The sequence below is a fragment of the Neoarius graeffei genome, chromosome 27 (genome assembly GCF_027579695.1).
Source record: "Neoarius graeffei isolate fNeoGra1 chromosome 27, fNeoGra1.pri, whole genome shotgun sequence".
Lineage (NCBI taxonomy): Eukaryota > Metazoa > Chordata > Actinopteri > Siluriformes > Ariidae > Neoarius > Neoarius graeffei.
In genome coordinates, this window is record NC_083595.1 from 22,783,234 (window position 1) to 22,811,203 (window position 27,970).

General features: G+C 41.1%; 1 protein-coding gene across 3 annotated transcripts in view; it reads right to left on the reverse strand.

The window, feature by feature from the left end:
* The window catches only part of creb3l1 (cAMP responsive element binding protein 3-like 1), a 79,227-nt gene that overhangs the window by 38,227 nt on the left and 13,030 nt on the right, over window positions 1–27,970 (reverse strand). For all 3 annotated transcript variants that reach the window (XM_060912093.1, XM_060912095.1, XM_060912094.1), the window contains exons 2-3: window positions 9,627–9,831; window positions 5,301–5,470 (exon numbers count right to left, since the gene is read on the reverse strand). In XM_060912093.1, the coding sequence (XP_060768076.1) occupies window positions 5,301–5,470; window positions 9,627–9,831 (375 nt within the window). The remainder of the gene's footprint in view (window positions 1–5,300; window positions 5,471–9,626; window positions 9,832–27,970) is intronic.

Here is a 27,970-nt window from a genome sequence, read left to right on the forward strand (position 1 = left end):
TGTCTCATTTGTTTAACTGGGTTCTCTTTATCTACTTTTAGGACTTTTGTGAAAATCTGATGATGTTTTAGGTCATATTTATGCAGAAATATAGAAAATTCTAAAGGGTTCACAAACTTTCAAGCACCACTGTATGTATGTATGTATGTATGTATGTATGTGAGATCCTTGGATTTTGGTTTAGAACATTATAAGCATGTCCATTTCATGAAAGGAACTGTAGGCATGTGTCCACCAGAGAAACCAGGGACTGTTTCAGTTCTCAGGGTGCAGGGTGTTTATTTAATTTATTATTTCTATTTTATTTCCTCAGTTCTCAGTAAGGTCTGCTTTTCCCTTCTCTGCACTCCAGAAGAGAAATGCATGATGCATGTGGTATATTTGATGGTATTTGATGGCATTTATTTAAAAGGGCTTCGATGACTCAGACAGTAAACACAGCTGAAGACAGAGACATCCTCCAATCCAGTACATGCAAGCCTATCCTCATAGCACATACAGAGAGAGCACAGGGGGCTTCTGAGATAAATCAGTCTTGCTCTATAGAGCGGCTCTGTATAAAGCCCAAAATGAACCCCACCACCTTCTCCCAGTTGACATAGATATTTATAGCATCTGTGAAAATCATTGAGTAGATATGAAAGACTTTATTAGAAACAGTAAAATGATTTGAACTGTGAAAACACCCCTCAAATCTCCAGTTTTAAACATATGTAATGAAAACTTATTTTATACCAATAACACTTTTATTACAAACTATAAAACAGTACAAGATGTGCTTTGATTGACATGAGCTCTGCAGCCACACTTCCCAGAGAACTTCCCAGGGAACTCTCTCCCCCCAGAAAGCAGGTTTCCTTCCACGGGTCTAAAATTATACAATACACACTTTGAATGACTAATTACTGGATGTCATATTATCATGCCATATCATTTAGATTGGGTGCTGTACCATTCACTTCATAAAACCGTCTTTGTTTTTGTCTCTGTCTCTTTTTCATTCTCTCTTTATGTGACTGCAGTACTCTCTCTGGACTTGACAGCATTGTTTACTCTAAGCATGTCCTACTTTCTAATGACTCACTACTTGAATTGTCTTTTCTTAGATTTCGCTAAAGTACCTTATTAACCGCACCTTCTAACTCAACTTGAAGCTGTGCTTTGCTGTGGTGTTGAAGAAGCCAGTGCTTTTGTTCTGTGTTTGTGTATAAATTGGCAGGCAAGCAGCAAACACCTCTAGAGAGACAGATAGTGAGCTTTAAAGAGTGTGTAAGGGGGTGAGGAAAAAAAACAGCAGGCTTTTTTTTTTTTTGTCATAGAGGCAAACTTTTTGGTTTAGGAAATTATAGGCACATTTCTACCCGAGGAATCAGAGACCATTTCAGCTCCTGGTCTGTCAGGGCTTTTCTGTGAACCTGGATCTATTATGGTGGAGTTTGCAATTCTCAACTTCACCGGTTGCTCAAACACAAGCCATTTGTCTCACCTGCCATTTTTAAGAACCTGTATTTAACTAATCTGTGATTGTAAAGACTAAGCAGGAATGTGTAAAATTCCTGTTATGTTTTATGTAACAAGTCTGTTTTTTGAAAGTATAAAGTACGCTTCCTGCACGCAGCTGGTTAAAGAAGCAGCAGCATGAATTTGCTGCATCCTGAAATGTACCCATCATTCTGTTTGAGTCAATTTTATATAATGATAATGTGAAGACTTGAACTTGAACCAGAAGCTGTCACGCCTTGAGTTCCAACACAATGTCTGGTTACCTAAAAACTCTACAGTGGTATTAAATATGACAGTATACTATTGGTTATGATGGTTTCAATGACCTCCATCACTTGGGTTTCTCAGCAGAAAGCCCAGCCTAAATATGTATGAGTGCCCAGATAATTTGTTGCCCCCAAAAAGCTCCTGTAATGTTAGATACCGATCCAATTATTTAGCAGGAATGTAGCAAAGCATTGTTTTCCATCTTTACCACTGAAGCCCAGCTTCATTAAGTCATATGAGTAAATGGTATCCAGTGTTGTTGATTTGCAAACCAACAGGTCTGATCAATTGCTTTGTCCCAGTGTTGTGTAGTGAGGAACTCCTGGTTACTCAATGCACACAAATCCCTGTTTGAATCCCCAACCTATGTGGAAGTAACATTCTATAAAAATAGAAAACCAGTGATCCTCAGGAATACTAGTGATATTGTACTGAAAATGTGTGTTAATAAAGCTCACACACAGCCAGAGCCAATAAGGCCTTACAACTGCAGCAGCTGCAGTTCAGGCCTAGAGTTCACTGAGGGTGTTTGACACACGAGAGAGAGAGAGAGAGAGAGAGAGAGAGAGAACATGCTGCCTGGGTGGAGCTACAGTAGAAGCTGCCAGCTGACTACAAGAACACTTCAGGATATGTGTGTGTGTTTCATTCTCTTCCAAATGCAGCAGCGGTCCCTCTGGTTCTCAGTGTGTGTGAGGTTTATGTCATTTTCAGTTTTCATCCAGTACATCTTACTGTAAACTCTTATATGAGGTTATTTGCATCTTACTGCAAACTCTTATGAGGTTATTTGCATTATTCTTTACACACACACACACACACACACACACACACACACACACGCGGTCTAAAACCCAGAGATCAGATGGACCACTGCAGCTATATCGTCCCTACTGCACTAGTTGGTAGAGTAGCTTCCCCAAGAGCGCTATAACCAAACCACGAAAAGCATTCATTCAGTCTCTATTAGTGTTTGGTGTTTCCCCAGTCCTTGCACTTCAGTGGAGTGTCTTTGTGAGTGTGTAAAACTGAGAGTGCAAGCTTTTTGTCACACAGTAGTACTATTTTGAGGAAGATATGCAAGCATTTGTTTACTTTGATTTTGAAACTTAAACTAGTGGTATCTATTTGGAAGTTTGTTTGTACTGTTTGGTACCCCACTCTCCCAACTACATTACATTTCATTCTGGTGAGTTAGAAGTGTACTGAATGCTCCTTCATTAGCTACTTTGAAGTTATAGTGGTGCTTATAAGTTTGTGAACCCTTTAGAATGTTCTATATTTCTGCATAAATATGATCTAAAACATTATCAAATTTTCACACAAGTCCTAGAAGTAGATAAAGAGAACCCAGTTAAACAAATGAGACAAAAATATTATACTTGGTCATTTATTTATTGAGGAAAATGATCCAATATTACATATCTGTGAGTGGCAAAAGTATGTGAATCTTTGCTTTCAGTATCTGGCGTGACCCGCTTGTGCAGTAATAACTGCAACTAAACGTTTTCAGTAACTGTTGATCAGTCCTGCACACTGGTTTGGAGGAATTTTAGCCCATTCCTCCATACAAAACAACTTCAACTCGGGGATGTTGGTGGGTTTCCTCACATGAACTGTTCGCTTCAGGTCCTTCCACAACATTTCGATTGGATTAAGGTCAGGACTTTGACTTGGCCATTCCAAAACATTAACTTTATTCTTCTTTAGCCATTCTTTGGTAGAATGACTTGTGTTGGCCGTTGTTTTGCTGCATGACCCACCTTCTCTTGAGATTCAGTTCATGGACAGATGTCCTAACATTTTCCTTTAGAATTTGCTGGTATAATTCAGAATTGATTGTTCCATCAATGATGGCAAGCCATCCTGGCCCAGATGCAGCAAAACAGGCCCAAACCATGATACTACCACCACCATGTTTCACAGATGGGATAAGGTTCTTATGCTGGAATGCAGTGTTTTCCTTTCTCCAAACATAACGCTTCTCACTTCAACCAAAAAGTTCTATTTTGGTCTCATCCATCCAAAAAAAACATTTTTCCAATAGCCTTCTGGCTTGTCCATGTGATCTTTAGCAAACTGCAGATGAGCAGCAAGGTTCTATTTGGAGAGCAGTGGCTCTCTCCTTGCAACCCTGCCATGCACACCATTGTTGTTCAGTGTTCTCCTGATGGTAGACTCATGAACATTAGCCAATGTGAGAGAGGCCTTCAGTTGCTTAGAAGTTACCCTGGGGTCCTTTGTGACCTCGCTGACTATTACACGCCTTGCTCTTGGAGTCATCTTTGTTGGTCGACCTCTCCTGGGGAGGGTAACAGTGGTCTTGAATTTCCTTCATTTGTACACAATCTGTCTGACTGTGGATTGGTGGAGTCCAAACTCTTTAGGGATGGTTATGTAACCTTTTCCAGCCTGATGAGCATCAACAATGCTTTTTCTGAGGTCCTCAGAAATCTCCTTTGTTCGTGCCATGATACACTTCCACAAACGTGTTGTGAAGATCAGACTTTGATAGATCCCTGTTCTTTAAATAAAACAGGGTGCCCACTCACACCTGATTGTCATCCCATTGATTGAAAACACCTGACTCTAATTTCGCCTTCAAATTGACTGCTAATACTAAAGGTTCACATACTTTTGCCACTCACAGATATGTAATATTGGCTCATTTTCCTCAATAAATAAATGACCAAGTATAATATTTTGTCTCATTTGTTTAACTGGGTTCTCTTTATCTACTTTTAGGACTTGTGTGAAAATCTGATCATGTTTTAGGTCATATTTATGCAGAAATATAGAAAATTCTGAAGGGTTCACAAACTTTCAAGCACTACTGTATGAATGAAGTTAGACTTACATCCTCTCTTTCTCTATTGACCTAACCGCATAGTCATATTTACATAGCCCAAGATGGTGATAAACTCTAACAGATAAGGAACTACTGGTGTGTTCCTTAAGAGTTATGATTTTGCAGTGATGAAGGCAGAAGTTCAGACAAAGGAAAGGAGAGGTTTCTCAACTCTGAAGTTTTGTTTCTGTTTGTAAATGATTTTAATATCAATTAAACCCTCTTTCTGTGTGACTATGGATCAAAAGAAGGCCTGAAAAGAATATTTTATTTAGTTCCATTTGCAAATTCAATCAAATTAAATTTATATTGAATTGCACATGCGTATCAAAAGACTTTGTATTCTAATGTTTCAGTTGCTTGAGAGATGACTCAACAGCACTTAAGTTCAAGCAAAGCTGTTTTTTGGTGTACCCTAGAGATCACTAACATTAATTAGATGCTTTTCTTCAAAATGAAAATTTCTCTGTGAAGTCTTTTCTTTTTTTGAACCTTCCTTAAGCATGCCACGTAGCATTATCTGTCACAACCAAACCAAAAGACACTGTTTGCATGATCTTGTGCAGAAAATACAGTATGTTGATTCCCATAATGAGCCACTGCACAACATACTAACTCTACAGCCCTCAGTCTGTGTGAAAGCTCTAGTATGAAGACTTCAGTACAATGTTTTAGCTCTTACCTTGTCATGATTGTGGCGTTTCTGTGGTGGTGGATTGAGGGTGATTGGCTGGGTGGCACTGCTAGAAGTAGGCATCGTGGGTGCTGGTCCAGGGGATGGCTCAGACAGGAGGTTGGGTTCCTGTTTTACTAAGATGGCAGTCAAGTCCTGACTGAATGCCCACATGCCCTCTGTACCAGGAGAAACACATGCACTATTGATTAGCATACGGGAAACAAAAGATAGCTCTTCTATCAGGAAATAATTGCCCAGAAAATCTCCACTGATAAAATGGAGCCATAAACAACCTTCTGATGAGTTATGAATGGAAAAGCATCATATGGTAGTATCAGGATCCCAAATTCAGTGCTTTGGGATAAAATCAGGTTTTAGTGGTTTTAGTTTACAACTTCATCTATTTAAAATCCAGTCAAGTAGAACACAATTATTCATTATAATTCCATCAAATTCTTAATTGACTCATACTACATGCTGTTTGTAAGAAACTTGAGTCTCTATATTTGACATATTTGATTTCCCTTCATTCAGCAAAAATACTCAAGCAGGTATTCATTTAGAAATGTTTTGCTTTTATACTAAAAATCTGTTTTTATTCTAAGAATAGACATTTATGCATGCATACATCAACATCTACAGTTATGACACACAGAGTACCGTATATAATCAGTCACAAAGGTATACACCTAGTAAGCATGTCAGCAAGTTATACATCACGATGCAGTAGTAGCTGGTTTGGTCATTAATGATCGGCATGACGCATGTGTAGTGTGCTGTTTGTGTTTATGAGCCAAAGTCTAACACAAAACAGCTTTCCATTATTCTCCCCAAATGAGTCCCAGGCAAAAAGACTGTGATCTGAGTGGACATTTTCCCCTCATAAGCAGAAAGGAGCAAGCAGGGGGTGTGAGGGAAGTGCTGCCTCCAATAAGCTCTTAGAGCAGAAAAAATGTATCCTCCAATCCAGGGGTCCTCGTTACCTCCACTGCGTTTTGTTTGTACCCTCAATGGAGGGATCGATAAAACATTATGCGCCCTTGTAAAAGCAGGACAGCTGGTTTTGATGTATGGGAAAGAGAGCAGCAGGAATCTGATTACAGCAGGAGAGGAAAGGTTCTCTTGGCTTTCTCCCATTTGAAGGAGAGGTCTAAGGACCAGGTTCTTGCTGAGAGAGTCATTTTATAAAAAAAAAAAAAAAAAAAGATTAATTCCTTTGAGGCTCTCTAATCTTCCACAATCCAAAGAAAACAGGCAGGTAGTCAGCTTGATGTTAGCTACTACTGTGCATCAGGGGTTGATCCTAAGGATAGCTCAGTTTCTCAAAGCTAATCTGATGAATCTGGATGAAACTGATAATGCCCTTTGAGTGGCCACTTAAATCACAAGTTCTGTAATGTATTTCTAATTGTCTCTTCTCAGTGCCCGTGCTCTGAAATGTAAAGGGGAAAAATGTGTGGAAAAAAAACCTCTCTTTTACATCCTTATACCACAAGCCATGCTGGGTGTATCTTATAGGCCTCCACCACAATAGTTTTATTAAAACTGCCTATAATTCTTTCAATTTAGCATGCAAAAATCTCAAACTCCTGTCGGACATCTCACTGGAGGCTTTCCTCCCAACAGCCGTGTGCCACTCTGCAAGGGCATTACCACCTGGGGCATGAGTGGGATCTGGTTGGCTTTGAAGTTTAAGCTACAGCAGCTCTTATAGTCAGGAGCTACAGTATATCCAGCAGTAAGGGGGTGAGATGCTCATTAGTTTTGTGGAAACAAGTAAAAGGAGAGCAATAAAACCTCAAGCATCCACTTTAACAGCTGCTATTATGTACATTTTAAAAGCAGAAGCAAGAAGTGATGGGACAGGCTGACTTGAATTTTAAAGGAATAAGTTACACAGCTTTCTGTTTACCCAAAACATAATTGATCGGTAAAGACATTTGGTATAGGATTTGGGATGAGATAGGCTTCCATTATTTGTAGGAACCAACTACAAAGCACAGCAAATTTTTTGTTAATTTGTGTTAATTTCTTTTGGCCAAACTATGACATTGCACCATCTGAAATGGCATGACACCTTTATCTCACACAAACCAAACAGCGAGAGTAAACAGGAATAATAATAATGACTTTTAAATTTCCACACATTATTCCTGTAATAATATGAACCAAGGCATAAATTAATTTGCCATAAATATCCATTGAGACTCTGAACTGGATAAAAAGATGATGAATGAATGAATGAATGAATGAAGTACTGGTCCTTGGCCTCCCTGAGGCCCTGTAGCTTTACTATAGACCAGGACCCTGTTTGCGCCACACACACAGAGAGAGAGAGAGAGAGAGCAAATTTAAGATGATGCAACACTTCAGGCCAACCAGAACATATTTCCACAGGTCTCACCACTCCTCAGACTTGCCCCTGGCACACTTTCACCTTTCTCTTTTTCCAGCCAAAGTTAAAAAAAAATTTGGAAAGCAGATACTGTCTTTATTTTATTGATGCCTGCATTCTTCTCTGGTCTTAGAGAGAGAGAGAGAGAGAGTGTATGTGTGTTTTGGCCCTCTGCCTGGAATCCCCAGTTTTTTCTGGAAAGCTGAGCTGCAGCTTCGTCAGGGAACCCTGTGTTGCACTGGAGCTCCAGGAGAAAGAGAGAGAGAGAGAGGAATGCAACCACACTTATGCAATCTAGAAGATGAATCTTACTGATTCCATCTGCTTTACGTTGATAGGAAATTTGATCTGCCAAAAAAAAAAAAAAGCTGAGTCGTACATTTGTCTAACCTGTCTGTGTACATACCTAACTGTCTGGCTTTCTGTGTGTGCAGGTTTGTCAGTGTGTAGATATGTGTGTGTGTGTGGCTGTTCATTTGTGCTTCATTTGAGTTTTCTTTGTATGCATGAGTGTGTATGTACATGTCTGACTGTCTCTCTGTATACAATCATGTGTGTGCCAACATTGGTCCTGCAGTCATGTCACTTACCTTCGAATTCAAGTCATTCTTTAGTGGCAGCTCAGTGTAATTTTAGAAAGTTTTTGGTTCATCTTTGGTTCTTGAAATGATTAAAGGCTTTCTAGCAAAGCTCCATTTGGAACATATAGAGGTAAACCTTTGAAAAGAACTGTAGAACTTTGAAAAGGATGCCCCAGAGGGACAAACTAAAGAATGTTTTAGCCGAGTAGATGGAACTGGTTTTCTCAGAGTGTATACTAAGGCTCTGAGATAAAGATTAGCTTATGAGATCAAAAGCCAGGATTTCCAGAGAGCAAAGCCCATAGCAACTGACTGTTCAGGCTGTGCCCTCCTCTTTCAAGTGTAAGTCACGCTGGATAAAGAAGTGTGTGCCAAAAGAATTACTGCAAAATATACAGTACCAGTCAAAATTTGGACACCACCTTCTAATTCAATGTTTTTTTTCTTTATTTTTATTAATTAAAAGACACTTCATATCTTAAAGTAATGATGGATGTTATTTCTCTTTACTTAGTTGAGCGGTTCTTGACATAATATGGATGGTGGATGGAATAGGGCTATTTACTGTATTTTTATTATTTACTATTTACTGTTTGATCTCAAACACATTAAGAAGGCAAGAAATTGCACTAATTAACTTTTGATGAGGCACACCTGTTAATTGAAAAGCATTCCAGGTGACTACCTCATGAAGCTAGTTAAGATAATGCCAGTAGTGTGCAAAGTGTCAAAGTAAACGGTGACTACTTTGAAGAAACAAAAATATGAAATACGTTTTTTTAAACACTTTTCTTGACTACATAATTTCATATACGTCCCATATGTTAGTTCATAATTTTGATGTCTTCAGTATTATTCTACAATGTAGAAAATAGTCAAAATACAGAAAAACCTATGAATGAGTAGGTGTGTCCAAACTTTTGACTGGTACTGCAAGTTGAGCAAAGAGTTCTCGTGTCCTAGAAAAGTCCAAAAGTAATCTCACTTTTACATGTAAGTCATGTCCAAGTCATTACGATGCTACTCAAGTCAAGTCAAAATCAAGTCATTAAAAGAGTAATGTGATGGTGGAGTAGACTCTACATTTCTGTGGTATTAGAGTACAAGTATGTAATCACACTTCAAACCCAGTATTACTGACATCCACCGTGTCCTTGGCCAGGATAAAGTGTTTGTGAAGATGAATGCATGAGTACAACCTAAGTAGCATTATTTACAGTGGAAGAAAAGTCATAAGCTCAAGTCCTATTAATCTCATGTCACATGTAGGTGAATAAAAACTTTGAATTAAGAAAGGCTTAAGTCTAATTCTAAGACTTCAGGAATACATCACCAATTTAGGTGTGAGTATCGAACCTGCATCGTCGTCTGATTTGATGGGCATGGAAGGGCTCTGAGGAGCTGAGTCACCACTAAGGGAGTAGCTGTGCTCCTGCTGGATGTCAGGGTTCGGTGGCTCGAGCTCCATGTCAAGCAGCGGTGTCCTCTCAGCTAGCAGATGATCATCAAAAAAACTGCTGAAGAGCTCATTTGAGAAATCCTCCATCTGCTCTGAGAAGTGCTGAAAGTGCAGAAGAGCTTGTTAAAACTAACAAAGCCTCAAATATAGTTATATAAAATTAAATGCTGATTTTTACTGGAAGGTCAGAACGAATAGAAACAAAATCATATAGTGGGATATATGTCAATCATTGCATTAATATTTGTGTATGATATGGAGCTACTGTGGCTTCTAATTATGACAAACGTGCGATATATTTTTGCATTCTATTTTTAAATATGGATAACTCCATAGATTCAATCCAAATGTTTTTCTCCCACTTCTCAAAAAACATGACATCAGGTGGACTGGTGACTCTAAACACAAACAAGCACTAGGTGTGTGTGTGTGAGAGAGAGAGAGAGAGAGAGAGCACTCTGTTATATTTCTGCCTTTAGTGATTTTTATTTCCTCAATTTATAAATCTTTATGATTCAGTAGACTCCAGAAAACGTTTTTTTCTTCCTTGGAAGCATATGTTACATTTTTGGAACCCACTCTCTGAGCTGGTTTCATATTCAACCCCATTATCAAAAAATGTTACCTTGTATTCAAACTACTATATATTCTACAGTTTGTGTGTATGTGTGTGTGTAAGCGCGCACGCATGTCAAGGTTGTGTATAATAACAAGGCGTTTATGTGAAAATGTGTTTGCTGAGCAGCAGTGTAACAAAGGTGTGTGAGGACCTGATGATGTTTACATCCTGGTATGTGTGAGTGATGCACCTGTGGAGTACACGTAATAGCAGCAGGTGACGTTAACACTTACACACACACACACACACACACACACAAGTAATATATTTTTACCAGGATATGAGGCACATTTTCCAGCTGTGCGTTCCCACAGAAACCCTTGACCGTTTGGTGATATGCGTATAAGCAAAGATAGGAATAGTTTTGCTGTTCTATACAACTCAAGCAGTTTAAGTATAACACAAACAGTACTTTTAACGTTTAACATTTCATTTACTGAATTTGGGAAATTAAGCTTAAAAATTTACTCAGAGTCTTCTCAGTCTAACAGATGACTGTGAGGACCATGGTGCTGTGAAATACTTGAAAACTGCACTTCACTACAGTGGTGTCTTGTCCATAGGGGCAGATGGGACAGAACCCCACCACATATATCAGCGAATGACCTCTTTTGAGTGATTAATATAAAAATATGTTAAAATAAATGCTATACTGTATGTTAAAATATGTTGCTGTTTGACAGATATAAGCTGATGTTCCATTGATTTATTTGGCTTTTTAGATCTTGCTTAATATTGAATCAACATGCTCACTGAGCTCACCCATTTAGCTCCACAGAGTTATTGTTGCACCTAGTGGTCAAAATGGGAACTGCAACAAGTGCTAATCGAGGCAATTTGGGCAAGAATCACACTGCACCATACATCATGGCTGCCAAGATCTTGTTTTATAGCAAATGAAAGTAATTAAATCTAAAGAATTTTCACAAAACAGTGACAAAGTGTAAGTGCAGACCATATGCGCATGATGTACAGACCCATTTCTATTGTAAGACATATTGCAAAGACTGGGAGAAGGAAAGGGGGATTATGGAGTGGATAATGTCCATAAATCAGAAATGTCCATACATCAGAAATACTTAGGCACCATGATGATCTTCAATCCCAAAACCTGGCAACCCTGGTTAGTGATATTAGTTCAACTGTGTGCACCTTACATGCTGTAACAATGGTGATTGAAACCAACCTGCTCTATTGAACATAATCGTAAAAAGTTATGACTAAAACCATGAAAAACAAGATGGACTAGACAAAACTAGACTGAACTCTAGATAACTCTATCTTGTCTAATGTACATGAGATAAAAGACGAAGTCAAGTGTGATAGCCTCTCAACTTCATTTTGACTGAAGCTATGTTACTATTAATACTATCCTGCCCCACCAAAATCTATGATCATAAGTCACTGCTTTCCATTGAGCAGATACAGTGGATTCTGCATCCCCTTTACACGGATAAAGCTGAGGGTTTATCTATACTTCCTGTAAAATTGGAGCAGATAATCAGAAACCAAGCTCTCATAATTCAGTTGGATTTAAGTAATGGCATCTTGTGAACATCATGGCTATGGCGTGCATTTATTGATGTAACCCTCCTGTTGTCAGAAGCAGTCTAATCACTATAGCTGAGTGCAGAAGCATAAACAGTCCCACCCTGAACCTTTGATGTGTAACAGGAGGTTCCTGTTGCTGATCTGTGTGGCGGATATGGCGACGGACTTCAGTAATCCAGACTCAACCAGAAGAGCGCATACGTGCATTTTATGAACAGAACTGCAGTGTTTTATCAGAATGAGCATGTGGACATTGTAATTAGCTGATACTGCACCAATCAATGTTTTTTTTTTTTTTCCTGTCTAGGCTGTAGAAGAAGCAGAAAATCTGATGCCATTAAATATTCTATCCATAACTGCTTATCCTGTGCAGGGTCGTGGGCTAGCTGGAGCCTATCCCAGCTGACTATGGGCAAGAGGCAGGGTACACCCTGGACAAGTCACCAGGTCATCACAGGGCTGACACAAAGAGAAAAACAACCGCTTACACTCACACCTACAGTCACCAATTAGCCTAACCTGCATGTCTTTGGACTGTGGGGGAAACCACAGCACCCAGAGGAAACCCATGCAGACACGGGGAGAACATGTAAACTCCACACAGAAAGGCACCCGTTGGCTGCTGGGCTTGAACCCAGGACCTTCTTGCTGTGAAGCAGCAATGCTAACCATGACACCACCGTGATTAAAATTTAAAATTGTAATAGTCTTAGTCAAGGTACACAGGGAAGACAGAAATGTCACAAATGCAGCACCACAAGCTTTTGTGTCATCAGATTAAATAAAATGTACAATAAGTGTCGGTACTAGGGAGCCCTTTCCATTGTAGGTTCCCCAGAGGTACAACCTAAAGAACCGTTAAGAGTTCTACATTAAAATGTTGCTTTCTTTGACATAACCCAGAACCTGTAACCATCTGCACAACACTCAAATAAAATAAAGTTGTTGTTTTAGAAAATTAACGCCCAGCTCACTGCTTGACACATAATTTGGTAATCAAGTTTTTGGAAATATTTTATCATTGACAATTTGTGCATACTCAGTAAACAGGTATAAAAAAACAACAACTCTCAATGCAGATTTGGTTGTTCCTCTGGGGAACCATGAAAGGTGCTTTATAGAACCTGACAACAAAGTATTTAACTACCAGAGCTGGCTCCTAGTAGAACAATTTAGGATCCTCAACTATCAGAAGAACCCTTGAAAAAATTCTAAATATGTAAATTGGTAACATTAATAACAAGCACACTAGCTAGTTCAAAAAAAATAAAATGTGTAATACATACACAGTGGTGCTTGAAGGTTTGTGAACCCTTTAGAGTTTTCTATATTTCTGCATAAACATGACCTATAACATCATCAGATTTTCACACAAGTCCTAAAAGTAGATAAAGAAGACCCAGTTAAAAAAATGAGACAAAAATATTATACTTGGTCATTTATTTATTGAGGAAAATGATCCAATATTACATATCTGTGAGTGGCAAAAGTATGTGAACCTCTAGGATTAGCAGTTAATTTGAAGGTGAAATTAGAGTCAGATGTTTTCAATCAATGGCATGACAATCAGGTGTGAATGGGCACCCTCATCTCATTATCTCTAGCTGCTTTATCCTGTTCTACAGGGTCGCAGGCAAGCTGGAGCCTATCCCAGCTGACTACGGGCGAAAGGCAGGGTACACCCTGGACAAGTCGCCAGGTCATCACAGGGCTGACACATAGACACAGACAACCATTCACACTCATATTTCACACCTACGGTCAAGTTAGAGTCACCAGTTGACCTAACCTGCATGTCTTGGGACTGTGGAGGAAACCCACGTGGACACGGGGAGAGCATGCAAACTCTGCACAGAAAGGCCCTCGCCGGCCATGGGGCTTGAACCTGGACCTTCTTGCTGTGAGGGGACAGTGCTAACCACTACACCACCAGAATGGGCACACTGTTTTATTTAAAGAACAGGGATCTATCAAAGTCTGATCTTCACAACACATGTTTGTGGAAGTGTATCATGGCACGAACAAAGGAGATATCTGAGGACCTCAGAAAAAGTGTTGTTGATGCTCATCAGGCTGGAAAAGGTTACAAAACCATCTCTAAAGAATTTGGACTCCACCAATCCACAGTCAGACAGACTGTGTACAAATGAAGGAAATTCAAGACCATTGTTACCCTCCCCAGGAGTGGTTGACCAACAAAGATCACTCCAAGAGCAAGGCATGTAATAATCGGCGAGGTCACAAAGGATCTGAGGGTAACTTCTAAGCAACTGAAGGCCTCTCTCACATTAGCTAATGTTAATGTTCATGAGTCCACCATCAGGAGAACACTGAACAACAATGGTGTGCATGGCAAGGTTGCAAGGAGAAAGCCACTGCTCTCCAAAAAGAACATTGCAGCTCATCTGCAGTTTGCTAAAGATCACGTGGACAAGCCAGAAAGCTATTGGAAAAATGTTTTTTGGATGGATGAGACCAAAATAGAACTTTTTGGATGAAATGAGAAGCATTATGTTTGGAGAAAGGAAAACACTGCATTTCAGCATTATCCCTTATCCTTATCCCATCTGTGAATCATGGTGGTGGTAGTATCATGGTTTGGGGCTGTTTTGCTGCATCTGGGCCAGGATAGCTTGCCATCATTGATGGAACAATGAATTCTGAATTATACCAGCAAATTCTAAAGGAAAATGTCAGGACATCTGTCCATGAACTGAATCTCAAGAGAAGGTGGGTCATGCAGCAAGACAACAACCCTAAGCAGACAAGTCATTTTACCAAAGAATGGTTAAAGAAGAATAAAGTTAATGTTTTGGAATGGCCAAGTCAAAGTCCTGACCTTAATCCAGTCGAAATGTTGTGGAAGGACCTGAGGTGAGCAGTTCATGTGAGGAAACCCACCAGCATTCCAGAGTTGAAGCTGTTCTGTATGGAGGAATAGGCTAAAATTCCTCTAAGCTGGTGTGCAGGACTGATCAACAGTTATTGGAAACATTTAGTTGCAGTTATTACTGCACAAGGGGGTCAAACCAGATACTGAAAGCAAAGGTTCACATACTTTTGCCACTCAGAGATATGCAATATTGGATCATTTTCCTCAGTAAATAAATGACCAAGTATAATATTTTTGTCTCATTTGTTTAACTGGGTTCTCTTTATCTACTTTTAGGACTTGTGTGAAAATCTGATGATGTTTTAGGTCATATTTATGCAAAAATATAGAAAATTCTAAAGGGTTCACAAACTTTCAAGCACCGCTGTATTCACGCCCTTGAGGAAGCATTACCTGGTCCCCCTGACGCAGACATCAGCAAGAGATGGGAACACCTGCAGGACACTATTTACAACACTGTGATGTCAACATTTGGGAAGAAGACTATCATGTCTGCTGACTGGTTCGAAGCACACTCTGTGGAGTTGCTACCTCTGTTCGAGGAGAAGAGACATGCACTGGCAGCATACAAGTCCACCCTCAGTGAGAAGACCTTGCAGTCACTCCGGACAGCTTAGAGTAAAATTCAGCAGGCTGCCAGGAGGTGTGCCAGTGAATACTGGCTCCATCTTTGCTCCGAGATCCAGACAGCAACAGACACTGCCAACATCAGAGGGATGTATAACGGGATCAAGCAGGCCATTGGCCCAATGCAGAATAAAACAGCCCCACTCAAGTCATCCACAGGAGAGGTAATCAGGGACTGGACTCAACAGATAGAACGCTGGGTCAAACACTACTCAGAGTTGTATGCTGGAGAGACTGTTGTTACAGAGGCAGCCCTCAACTGCATTGATTCATTGCCTGTTATGGAGGAACTGGATGCTGAACCCACCCGTGAGGAACTCTGTGAAGCACTGGAAGCACTTGCATCTGGCAAAGCACCAGTAAAAGATGGCATTCCTCCAGAGGTCCTCAAGTGTGCCAAGGGCACCCTCATCAAAGAACTACATAATCTTCTCTTCCACTGCTGGTGAGAAGGCATGAGGGATTCAAATATAATCATTCTATACAAGAACAAGGGAGACAGGAGCAATTGTAACAACTATTGTGGAATTTTGCTTCTCAGCATCATGGGGAAGCTCTTTGCTAGAGTCGTTCTGAAGAGGCTGCAGGTCCTTACCAACAGAGTCTACCCTGAATCTCAGTGTGGGTTCAGAGCTGAGCGGTCCACCATCGACATGGTCTTCTCCATCAAGCAACTACAAGAAAAGTGCAGCGAACAGAAGAAACCTCTGTATCTGGCTTTCATCAACCTGACCAAGGCATTTGACCTTGTGAGCAGAAAAGGTCTGTTCGTCATCCTGGCCAAGATCATCTGCTCTCCAACCCTGCTCAGTATTGTCAAGTCCTTCCACAATGACACGTGGGGGCCATCATCTACGACAGCTCCACAGCTGAGCCATTTGACATCTGCAGCAGAGTGAAGCAGGGTTGTGTACTTGCACCGACGCTGTTCTGCATTTTCTTTGCAGTCCTGCACACTTTGGAAACAGCCATAGAAGGCATCCATCTCCACACAAGATCTGATGGAAACCTCTTCAATGTCTTCAGGCTCAAAACGAAGACCAAAGTGCAGACCAGATGTCTCGGAGACTTTTTGTTTGCTGATGGTGCTTCACAGGTGCCATTGTAATTTAGATAATCAAAGTTATTCACTTCACCTGTCAATAGTCATAATGTTATAGGTGGTTATTTATATACATACATACATACATACATACATACATACATACATACATACATACAGGGCGGCAGAGTGGTGTAGTGGTTAGCACTGTCGCCTCACAGCAAGAAGGTCTGGGTTCGAGCCCCGTGGCCGGCAAGGGCCTTTCTGTGCGGAGTTTGCATGTTCTCCCCGTGTCTGCGTGGGTTTCCTCCGGGTGCTCCGGTTTCCCCCACAGTCCAAAGACATGCAGGTTAGGTTAACTGGTGACTCTAAATTGACCATAGGTGTGAATGTGAGTGTGAATGGTTTTCTGTGTCTATGTGTCAGCCCTGTGATGTCCAGGGTGTACCCTGCCTTCCGCCCGTAGTCAGCTGGGATAGGCTCCAGCTTGCCTGCGACCCTGTAGAACAGGATAAAGCGGCTAGAGATAATGAGATGAGATACATACATATACACACACATATACAGTGCCTTGAAAAAGTATTCATACCCCTTGAACTTTTTCACATTTTTCCACCTTACAACCACAAACTTAAAATTTTTTTATTGAGATTTTATGTGATAGACCAACACAGAGTAGCACATAATTGTGAAGTGAAACAAAAATGATAAATGGTCTTCAAAATTTTAAACAAATAAAAATCTGAAAAATCTGATGTCCATTAGTATTCAGCCCCCTGTACTCTGATACCTCTAAATTTCAATCCAGTGCAATCAATTGCCTTCAGAAGTCATCTAATTAGTTAATAGAGTCCTACTATGTGTAATTTACTCTCAGCATAAATACACTTGTTTTGTGAAGGTCTCAGTGGTTTGTTAGAGAACACTGAAGAACAAACAGCATCATGAAGACCAAAGAACTCACCAGACAGGTCAGGGATAAAGTTCTGGAGAAGTTTAAAGCAGGGTTAGGTTATAAAAAAATATCCCAAGCTCTGAACATCTCAAGAAGCACTGTTCAATCCATCATTCAAAAATGGAAAAAGTATGGCACAACTGCAAACCTACCAAGACATGGCCATCCACCTAAACTGACAGAGCGAGCAAGGAGAGCACTGGTCAGAGAAGCAGCCAAGAGGACCATGGTCATTCTGGAGGAGCTGCAGAAATCCACAGCTCAGGTGGGAGAATGTGTGCACAGGACAACTATAATTCATACACTCCATAAATCGGGCCTTTTTGGAAGAGTGGCAAGAAGAAAGCCATTGTTGAAAGACAGGCATAAGAAGTCCCGTTTGCAGTTTGCCAGAAGCCATATAGGGGACACAGCAAACATGTGGAAGAAGGTGCTTTGGTCAGATGAGACCAAAGTTGAACTTTTTGGCCTAAATGCAAAGTGCTATGTGTGGTGGAAAACTACCACTGCTCATCACCCTGCACACACCATCCCCACTGTGAAACATGGTGGTGGCAGCATCATGCTATGGGGATGCTTTTCTTCAGCAGGGACAGGGAAGCTGGTCAGAGTTGATGGGAAGATGGATGGAGCTAAATACAGGGCAATCCTGGAAGAAAACCTGTTGGAGGCTGCAAAAGACTTGAGACTGAGAAGGAGATTCACCTTCCAGCAAGACAATGACCCTAAACATACAGCCAGAGCTACAATGGAATGGTTTAGATCAAAGAATATTCATGTGTTAGAATGGCCCAGTCAAAGTCCAGACCTAAATCCCATTGAGCATCTGTGGCAAGACTTGAAAATTGCTGTTCACAGACGCTCTCCATCCAATCTGGCTGAGCTTGAGCTATTTTGCAAAGAAGAATGGGCAAAATTTTCAGTGTCTAGATGTGCAAAGCTGGTAGAGACATACCACAAAAGACTTGCAGCTGTAATTGCAGCAAAAGGTGGCTCTACAAAGTATTGACGCAGGGGGGCTGAATACTAATGCACACCACATTTTTCAGATTTTTATTTCTTTAAAAATTTTGAAGACCATTTATCATTTTCGTTTCACGTCACAATTATGTGCTACTCTGTGTTGGTCTATCACATAAAATCTCAATAAAAAACTTTTAAGTTCGTGGTTGTAAGGTGGAAAAATGTGAAAAAGTTCAAGGGGTATGAATACTTTTTCAAGGCACTGTATATAAGATGAGATGGCCTTAATCTGTTTCCCCAGCTGAGATGGTCTGAGATGCTCTACAAATGATCTCCATAAAAAAGCTGCATGTAGCATTAATGATTTTCAGTTTGTCCTTCTGGAGAAAGATTCTACTTATAGCCTAAAAAATTGAAGTTTCCTTGTCACAAAAAGGAAAGCCTGGACCATTAAGAACACATAAGGAACCTTTTTTTTTTTTAAACATGAGAATACTCCACTGCATGGTGTATGGATACTGATAGGGCTGTAACGATACACCCAACTCACGATTCGATTCGTATCGCGATTTTTGACCCACGATTCGATACGCCCACGATTTTTTTAAAAATGTTTTTTTAAAGTAGTAAATTTGACTTATTAACATTTACTTACTTACATTAACTATTTAATAACAAATAATTCAGACCACTGCTGAGAATGAGTAATATGTATGCAAAAATGAACAAATGTATATCCAAAGACTGTTTTATTTCTCAAAATAATACTGTTGAGCCGGAAGCTCTGTTTTTTTCGGTTCTGAAAAAGTCATTTTCCCAAATCGTGTAAATCCGTTAAGATTTTTTTTTGGGGGGTGGCTCTCTCACTGTCTCACTCTCATAGGGCCAATGATTTTCTGTGATCGCGGAAAACAGATGGAAATTACAGAATTTTTATGGTGAAACATTGCTCTCGTGTCAAAATGTAACTGCCGCAGAAGGCTTCCGCCCAAGCAGACATGCCTTCAGTGTTGCCAGATATTGCTAACGTTTTCCACCCCAAAATATGTTCAAAACCAGCCAAAAAGCACCTAAACCTGCCCAATCTGGCAACACTGCATGCCTTTCCGGTCAAGTGATTGTGATTGGCTTGTGGCACACCTAGCCAGCCAATGAGCTGCTTGTTTGCAGATTCGCTCCCCGCGTCGCAACCAGAATGGCGACCGCTTAAAAGAAATGAATGCTCTGCCGGTGGTGAGTGTGGACATTGCGTGACTCGCAGAAGATTGTCGCAGGTCGGCGAAAAAACGACTTACTAATAGATATAAAAAAATAAAAGTAATTTAAGTAAGTTTAAAATGTAATTTAAATAAAAAGTAAAGTATTCATAAATTGAAGTTTGGAAGTGCCTCTGTTTTTGGGCTGAGGAGAAGTTTGAAAGGGTGTACCGCGATTCTGCCTTCTTGTATCGCGATACGGATCGTGGCTCTGCGTATCGCGATTTCGATTTGCATATCGTTACAGCCCTAGATACTGAGTATGAAATCTTCTGGATAAAGCAGTTTCCAATTTCAGACTGGGCAAGATGATGCAAGAGCACACTACTGATGCAAGAGCTCTGAAATTCCACATCTGGAATTCAGACAGATGGAAAGAGCGACAGAGCAAAAGTGAGGGAGGGAAGTAAATTCCAGACTGGCACATGGACAACCGGGTCTCCAAGGGGTGCTAGATGAGCGAGATTGTGCGTAACCTCTTGATGGCCTCGGCACAGTCTCAGCTCCCTTCATTCCAGTCAGGACCTGGAGGAGTAAAAACAGGGCTTTTCTTTTCCCTCCCTCCCTCCTCTCCTCCTGCCTGACTCTCTCCACCTGATCCATTCAACATTCCATCACAGATAAAAAAAAGTGTTAATTTTACTGATTATGGTGAGACAGCTGACTGCATCTGATACATACAGGCATCATAAGAGCGAGTATTTAGGAAGAAAGAAAAGTTTAAATTTTGCTAAATTACATGGTAAATGAGAGCGACTGGCTGTCTGAGAATGTTGATTGTATGGAGACTAGGATTTACAGGTGAGATCGGATCAAAAGAGAGAGACAGAAAGAGAGGGGGCCAAGAATTGTAGTATTATCTGCATTAAATGCTTTAGGGAAATAAGTAGATGTTCCACCAGAGTGAGATGCTCCACACATGGCAGTAAAGTGGGTGTGTTCGTGAGTTTGTGCTCCAGCTGGATCCATTGTGAGAATGTTCAGTGTGTTCAGATGGTGCAGATGGCTCACACATACACACTCCAAACACTGCTCGTCTAACAAAAGCAATACTCAGAAAACTTTCATTGACCCACAAAAATCTACTTTATTATGACTAAATGTCCAACTTATTAAAAGTGCAAGACAAATAAAACTGAATTGACTTACACTCTACTGTTTCAAATACACTGCAAAGCAGCCAATTCAGCCTTTCACTGCACTACACCTAACTATTTTATATGTTACTATTTTTATTTGTAACTTCATATTACAAATTAGATTATACAGAGTAAATAGATAATATTAAATTGTAATTTAGAGCCACACTCTATAACAGTTCTCTGTTCGTAACATGCACAGAAATTGCAGCTGGTGCTTTCTCACTCCCCCCTCCCAGGGCTATAGTTGTGGTTTTAGCTTTGTGTAACCTTTGATTTTATCTAAACTGTTATGTGATGAATAAAGAGAGACATTTGTGCAGAAGAGTGAGAGGCTTCTTTTCAAAAATCCATTTCAAAGAGATTATTTTGTCTTGGCATGCTTTACAATAAAGGAAACTCATTAACTTGGCTTTGCAATAACACTCCAGCTTAGGTGCTTGAAAGATGAAAGACAGAAATAAATATTTTCATTGGTTTTAGTGTGAAGATTCTCAAAGGGGGATCCAGGAACTCCCAACGGATCTGGGACTTTTAGTCAGGGGGTCCAGCATTATTATTATTATTATTATTATGTGGTGATGATATATATTATTATAGATAACTACTATTAATTACTATTGTTATGGAGTTAGAGTTAAGTAAATCTCATCTCATTATCTCTAGCCGCTTTATCCTTCTACAGGGTCGCAGGCAAGCTGGAGCCTATCCCAGCTGACTACGGGCGAAAGGCGGGGTACACCCTGGACAAGTCGCCAAGTCATCACAGGGCTGACACATAGACACAGACAGCCATTCACACCTACGGTCAATTTAGAGTCGCCAGTTAACCTAACCTGCATGTCTTTGGACTGTGGGGGAAACCGGAGCACCCGGAGGAAACCCACGCGGACACGGGGAGAACATGCAAACTCCACACAGAAAGGCCCTCGCCAGCCCCGGGGCTCGAACCCAGGACCTTCTTGCTGTGAGGCGACAGCGCTAACCACTACACCACCGTGCCGCCCACGAGTTAAGTAAATATAAAACCTATTTAACGTAAGCTAAAAATCAAGGGGCGGCACTGTGGTGCAATTGTTAGCTCTGTTGCTTCACAGCAAAAAGATTCCAGGTTCAAACCTCCTGGTTGACTGGGGCCTTTCTGTGTGAAGTTTGCATGTTCTCCTCATGCCTTTGTGGGTTTCCTCTGTGTGCTCCGGTTTCCTCCCACAGTCCAAAGATATATGGATTAGGTCAACTGGCTACTCTAAATTGCCCATAGTTGTTAATGTGAGTGTGAATGGCTATATGTCTCTCTATTGGCCCTTTTCCACTACCCTTTTTCAGCTCACTTCAGCTCGCTTCAGCTCACTTCAGCCCGACACGGCTCGCGTTTCGACTACCTCAGAGCAGCACGACTCAGCTCGCTTCAGCCCTGCTTAGCACCCAAAACTCGCACGGTTTTGGAGTAGGGCTGAAGCAAGCCAAACCGAGCCAAGTGGGGCTAGGGGCGTGAAGAGACACTCCCCTGTGCACTGATTGGTGAGGAGGAGTGTCCTCACATGCCCACACACGCCCCGTGAGCACGCTGGGATCTGTAAACACCGTAAACCCGGAAGAATAATAATTACGAATTATGAGAATTTCTGAAGCCTTATGCGCCTCGCCTCATCTATACGCTCTTGCCAGTATCTGTTGGCGTTGTCGGTGACAACAAGCCACAGCACCAAGACCAGCAACACTAACGACTCCATGTTTATTGTTTACTATCCGGGTCGTGAGACTACCGCTTAAAAGATCACTGATGTCACTGTTTGCGCCGCCTAACATCACGTGACGTCCACCCACTTTCGCTAACTCCACCCAATGTGTCCACCCACTTCCAGCCAGCACGGTTCAGCGTGGTTGTAGTCGAAATGCAACTCCAACAGCCCCACTCAGCTCGACTCAGCCCAACTCAGCACGGCACAGCTCAGCCCAACTCAGCTGCGTTTGTAGTGGAAAAGCGGCATATGTTAGTCCTGTGATAGTTTGGTGACCTGCCCAGGGTGAACCTGGCCAAGCATAAAATATCAATCTATGTATTATTCAATAATTACACTGAAACTAATAGCATGCACAGAATGCAAGTCTGAACCTGAAGGATTCTGAGAGTTTAGTTAGGAAGGGAGTAGTTAGAAAAAGTGATATTTATACAAGCTGTAATTGGTTTGGGTTCTGTAGGTAGAAAGTTCAAGAACAAAAACACAATATATCAATATGACTGCATCCATTTGCCTAAAGGGCTTAATATTTGAACTGTTGAATTGTTATACTCCAATTAATATGTGCTTTAATCATAAGGAGAGCTGTGATTTTTTTTAAGTCTGAAAAAGTCTGGTTATAAAACGTTTGAGGGGAAAAAGTTTCAGAACAAACTATTATAACTAATTATAAACTGACACTTTATTTTCCTTCTAAATTTCCAAGCTGTTAATGGCATTTAATTCCATTCTGTGGATATTTTATTCACTCAGTGGAAAAGGAGAGCAGGATCAGGCTGGATTGCACATGCACAACGTCCTTTCTTTCCTGCACTGGACCCAAAATCGCAGCAGCATTCCAGGTGCCGGCGAATCTTTACTTGGCCACACCCCCGACACGCACCGCGTTTCATTGGCCAGTTTCTACCCCTGGCGGCGCTCCAACCAATCGGAAAGCGGTATGCAAATAAGGCAGCCGTCCGTGCGTCTTTTGGAGCAGGGGTGCAGGGCGCGCATGGAGGAGCACGATGTAAGGGGGGAAAAACAAAAGCGCCGATAACAGCATGGAACCGTGAGTGGAGTGAGTGAGACAGCCAAGTCCAGCAGTGTATGGAAAAAAACTACACTTTATACTGCAGGCATGACTCCGTCCTGAGTTAATGAGTCACACAAGAGTGGAAACTCATTTCACTGGGAGGAGAGAGAATTTCTTCAGGAGCTAAACCTGGAATTAAATGATCTCCTTGTGTCGAAAATGAATATGCTGTAACTTTGGCTTGTATTCATTTATCTAGAGATGAATTAACACACATACAATCTTTTTTTTAGGAATGCTATCACAATGCATTACTTGCTCTCTGAAATTCACACTGTTCATTCCAGACTCTCACATCTGTTCTTTTAATAGCAGCTCATATTCTACAAGTGATATTACTGCTGGCAGAGAAGCAATCCCAGCTGAGAAGGATCAGACTTGCTGTCAGAGCCTCAGCTCACCAAGGGTAATATCTGATCATCATGGAGTCACGCTCATTAATTGCGTGATTAATGAGACAGACACAAGGGAAAAATGCAGAGGTGCAAAGTGTACACAGAATAAACAGGTGAGCACAGCTTTATTCTACTATTTATATTCAGTCACAGTCAAACCCCCATTTATTCTCAAGTCCTGGCTCTCCCTTCTGAAGTAGTGCTGTACCTCCCAGTCCCCCCATACCTCTTCCTCCTCCTTGTCCTGCTGCTGGTTTTCTAATTCCAAGTTTAGATCGTTCTAAGTTCTGCCATCAGGCACAGAGGCTAGGGAACCACAACCACAGCAGACAGTTAGTCAGAGGAACAGGCAGACGTCATGGACTACTGTTTCCCTTCCCCCATCCAGCAACCACCAAAGGCCGACAGCATCAGCTTATGTCTAGATTTTCACTGCTCTATACAGACTTGTAGGGGTGTAACGATGCATTGTCACATGATGCATCACTATGCAAAAAATATGACAATGTGCATTGTGGGAATGTGTGATTCATCAGCATTTCATTAATTATGCATCTAATGCACTTCCACGGTTTGAAATGCAGAGGTCCAAATCTGTACAATCCAGACAGCTTGTTGACCGATAGCTCCAGATCACAATGTTCAACATGCATTATAGACAATGTGGTTACATAACCATGTTACAACATTAAAAATGCTTTGGGATCAAAAGGTCACTGGTTTGATTCCCTGGACAAGCAGGAATGGCTGAAGTGCCCTTGAGCAAGGCACCTAACCCCTAACTGCTCCCCAGACTGCTCTGGGTATGTTGTATGTCACTCTGGATAAGAGCATCTGCTAAATGCCTGTAATATAATGTAAATGGCTCTTCACTAGCTTTCAAATGACACCAGCCCCACACCACTGCGATCTACCTTGTCTGAGAATGAGATGGCAGAAATTGAGCGGTTTAGCCGAATTTGGAGCTCTATTTCTTTTTTTAGATATTTTTTTGGGCTTTTTGCACCTTTATTGGATAGGACGGTGTAGAGACAGGAAATGAGCGGGAGAGAGAAACGGGAAGGGATCGGGAAATGACCTCGGGCCGGAATCGAACCCGGGTCGCCCGCATTCATGGTATGGCGCCTTAACCACCTGAGCCACGACGCCCCCTGGAGCTCTATTTCTGGTTAAAATGATGCCTCAGATGCTACTACAGAGCTCAGTGTGTTTCAATCAATAATTTTCCCCAAATCAGAGACTTTGTTTATTCAATCAATTTTTTGGGGGAGGGACTATCTATCTATCTATCTATCTATCTATCTATCTATCTATCTATCTATCTATCTATCTATCTATCTAAAGATATGGTGACCCTGCAGTACATTTAGTTTGCAGTATTAAACTTTTTTTTTTTTTTTAAGTTTGATACAAACACCAGAGTTTATCATTTCACCCCTGCAGATTTGCATTAATGTTAAGCCTGGGCAATAAAATGACAGAGGTATGTATCATCAATCGACATTGTATCAATAGCAATAAGAAAATTGTTTAATAGAATGTCTGATAATTTCACTTAAATATATTAAATGCGGGGCGGCACGGTGGTGTAATGGTTAGCACTGTCGCCTCACAGCAAGAAGGTCCTGGATTCGAGCCCAGTGGCTCACGAGGGCCTTTCTGTGTGGAGTTTGCATGTCCTCCCCGTGTCTGTGTGGGTTTCCTCCAGGTGCTCTGGTTTCCCCCACAATCCAAAGACATGTAGGTTAGGCTAATTGGTGGCTCTAAATTGACTGTAGGTGTGAATGTGAGTGTGAATGGTTGTTTGTTTCTATGTGTTGGCCCTGCGACGACCTGGCGACTTGTCCAGGGTGTACCCTGCCTCTCTCCCATAGTCAGCCGGGACAGGCTCCAGCTTGCCTGCGACCCTGTGCAGGATAAGCGGCTACAGATGATGGATGGATGGATGTATTAAATGCAAACCACCAGAAAAGCACATCATAAATATTCAAAGTTCGGTTGCATGAACAACCCCCAAGCATGCGCCCATCCCTCACTCATAAACAGTCAATCATGTCCCTTGACAGTGGAGCGTGCACGCAAACAGCCACGTATTTAATAGGTGCATTGTTTAGCTGCACCATCAAACATGTGACAACAGAAACAGTGTGGAGTGAGACAACGAGCCGTGTTTTCCATGGGTCTGAAATATACTTGTGGTAGCTGGTGGAAAGGGTCATATAACCATCAGCCCAAACGTTCTACCTCATATGATTTCACATCACATTGCAGTCTGTTCCACTCGTGCTGCTTAATAAATCACTCTTGTTATCTATCAGCAACAAGCACAGGCTGCTTTTAAATTTTTTATCTGAGATTTCTGATCATAAAAACAATGGACTGTTAATGTCTTTTTAATAATCAGCTAAATAGGCCAGAAAAAAAAGCACTATTAAAAAGCTGAACGCACTGACTGGACTCAGGTGCTCCATGTTGTCATGGAAACATATGTTTATAGAGTGAAAGCTCTCCGTTCATGTGGTTGGCTATTTGGCCAACCATTCCAGCATAACACAGTTCCTTTTAGCGATACAGTACAATATGTTTATCATTATTTATCTATCACTCACCGAACATTCTCGTTCTTTAGACTCATTTGCTAAAATGAGTCGCCAAATATACTTTGGGTGGCTGTTAATATTCCTGGGCGGCCCACCCAAGTAAACTCTGTGTGAAACACTATGCAGATGATGAGGAAACTGTGGATAAAAGTAAGGTGTTTCAATTGAAAATAAAGTGGCTAAATTCAACCTTTATTTCCTGGTAATTAGCCTATTGAAAATGTTATTAAAATGATCAATAATTATCAATAGCAACTTAAATTAAACATTTTATTGTGATACATTTTTCAGCTATATCACCCAGCCCTAATTAATGTGTTTTTTTTTACTCTGCAATCACAGATCACACATTAAATGCGATTTCCTGTGGGTTTCTGAATCCCCAGATTTTCTTCTGTTGCCCACACTGTTAGTGTTACCCCTTCCCTCTGTATTTTAGTTGCACAGAAGCCAAATAAATACCCGACACAAACCCAACTGGGCAGTGTAGTCCCTGAAACATAATTTATCTATTGAGAAATTTGTTCATAATGCCATACAAGTGTCAAAATATAGTTAGTATTTTTTTTTTTTTTTTTTTTTTTTTTCTTTTTTAACAGACATCTAATTTTTTAGGTTTGTTTACCTGACATGTTTCGACGTATAACTTCCGTCTTCCTCAGAGTGTCTCCGGATGTTGTTGGTGACGCATCTTTTATCAGCTGATGTTTCTGAAGGCGTGGCCTTCCTGTCTGGATTGACAGGTCGGTCACGCCTTAAACTGTCTGTTCGTCCCCTGCAAGATGGCACTCCAGGTATGGGAGAGCATGTATGCTCCCTCATCCCGGTTGATGGTCCTCGGGCTTCGCTTACGGATCTCCATGGCCTCCCTGATCCAGCGCTGATGTTTGTTATCTTCTGTGCGGATGACTCTGGCATTCCCCCAGTCCATAATGTGATTTTCCCTTTTGCAATGATCTGTTATAGCTGACTTATAATTTTCCTGTTGTGCCTTTTCTTTTATTGTTCGGGTTTGTCTTGTAGCTGTCTCCTTTTCGCACTCTTTCTTATGTTCATTTTTTCTTGTATTGAAACTCCTTCCTGTTTCCCCAATGTAAGTTTTATTGCATAATTGGCATGGAATCTCATATATGGTGTTGCATCTGTTGTCCGGATGTATTCTGTCTTTGGGATGAACCAGGATCTGACGGAGTGTTGTGTGTGGTTTGACAGGTGTGTTAATGTTGTGTTTCCTCATTACTCTTTGAATGCGTTCAGTTATTCCCCTGATGTATGGTTTAAGGCGTCAATCCAGACAGGAAGGCCACGCCTTCAGAAACATCAGCTGATAAAAGATGCGTCACCAACAACATCCGGAGACACTCTGAGGAAGACGGAAGTTATA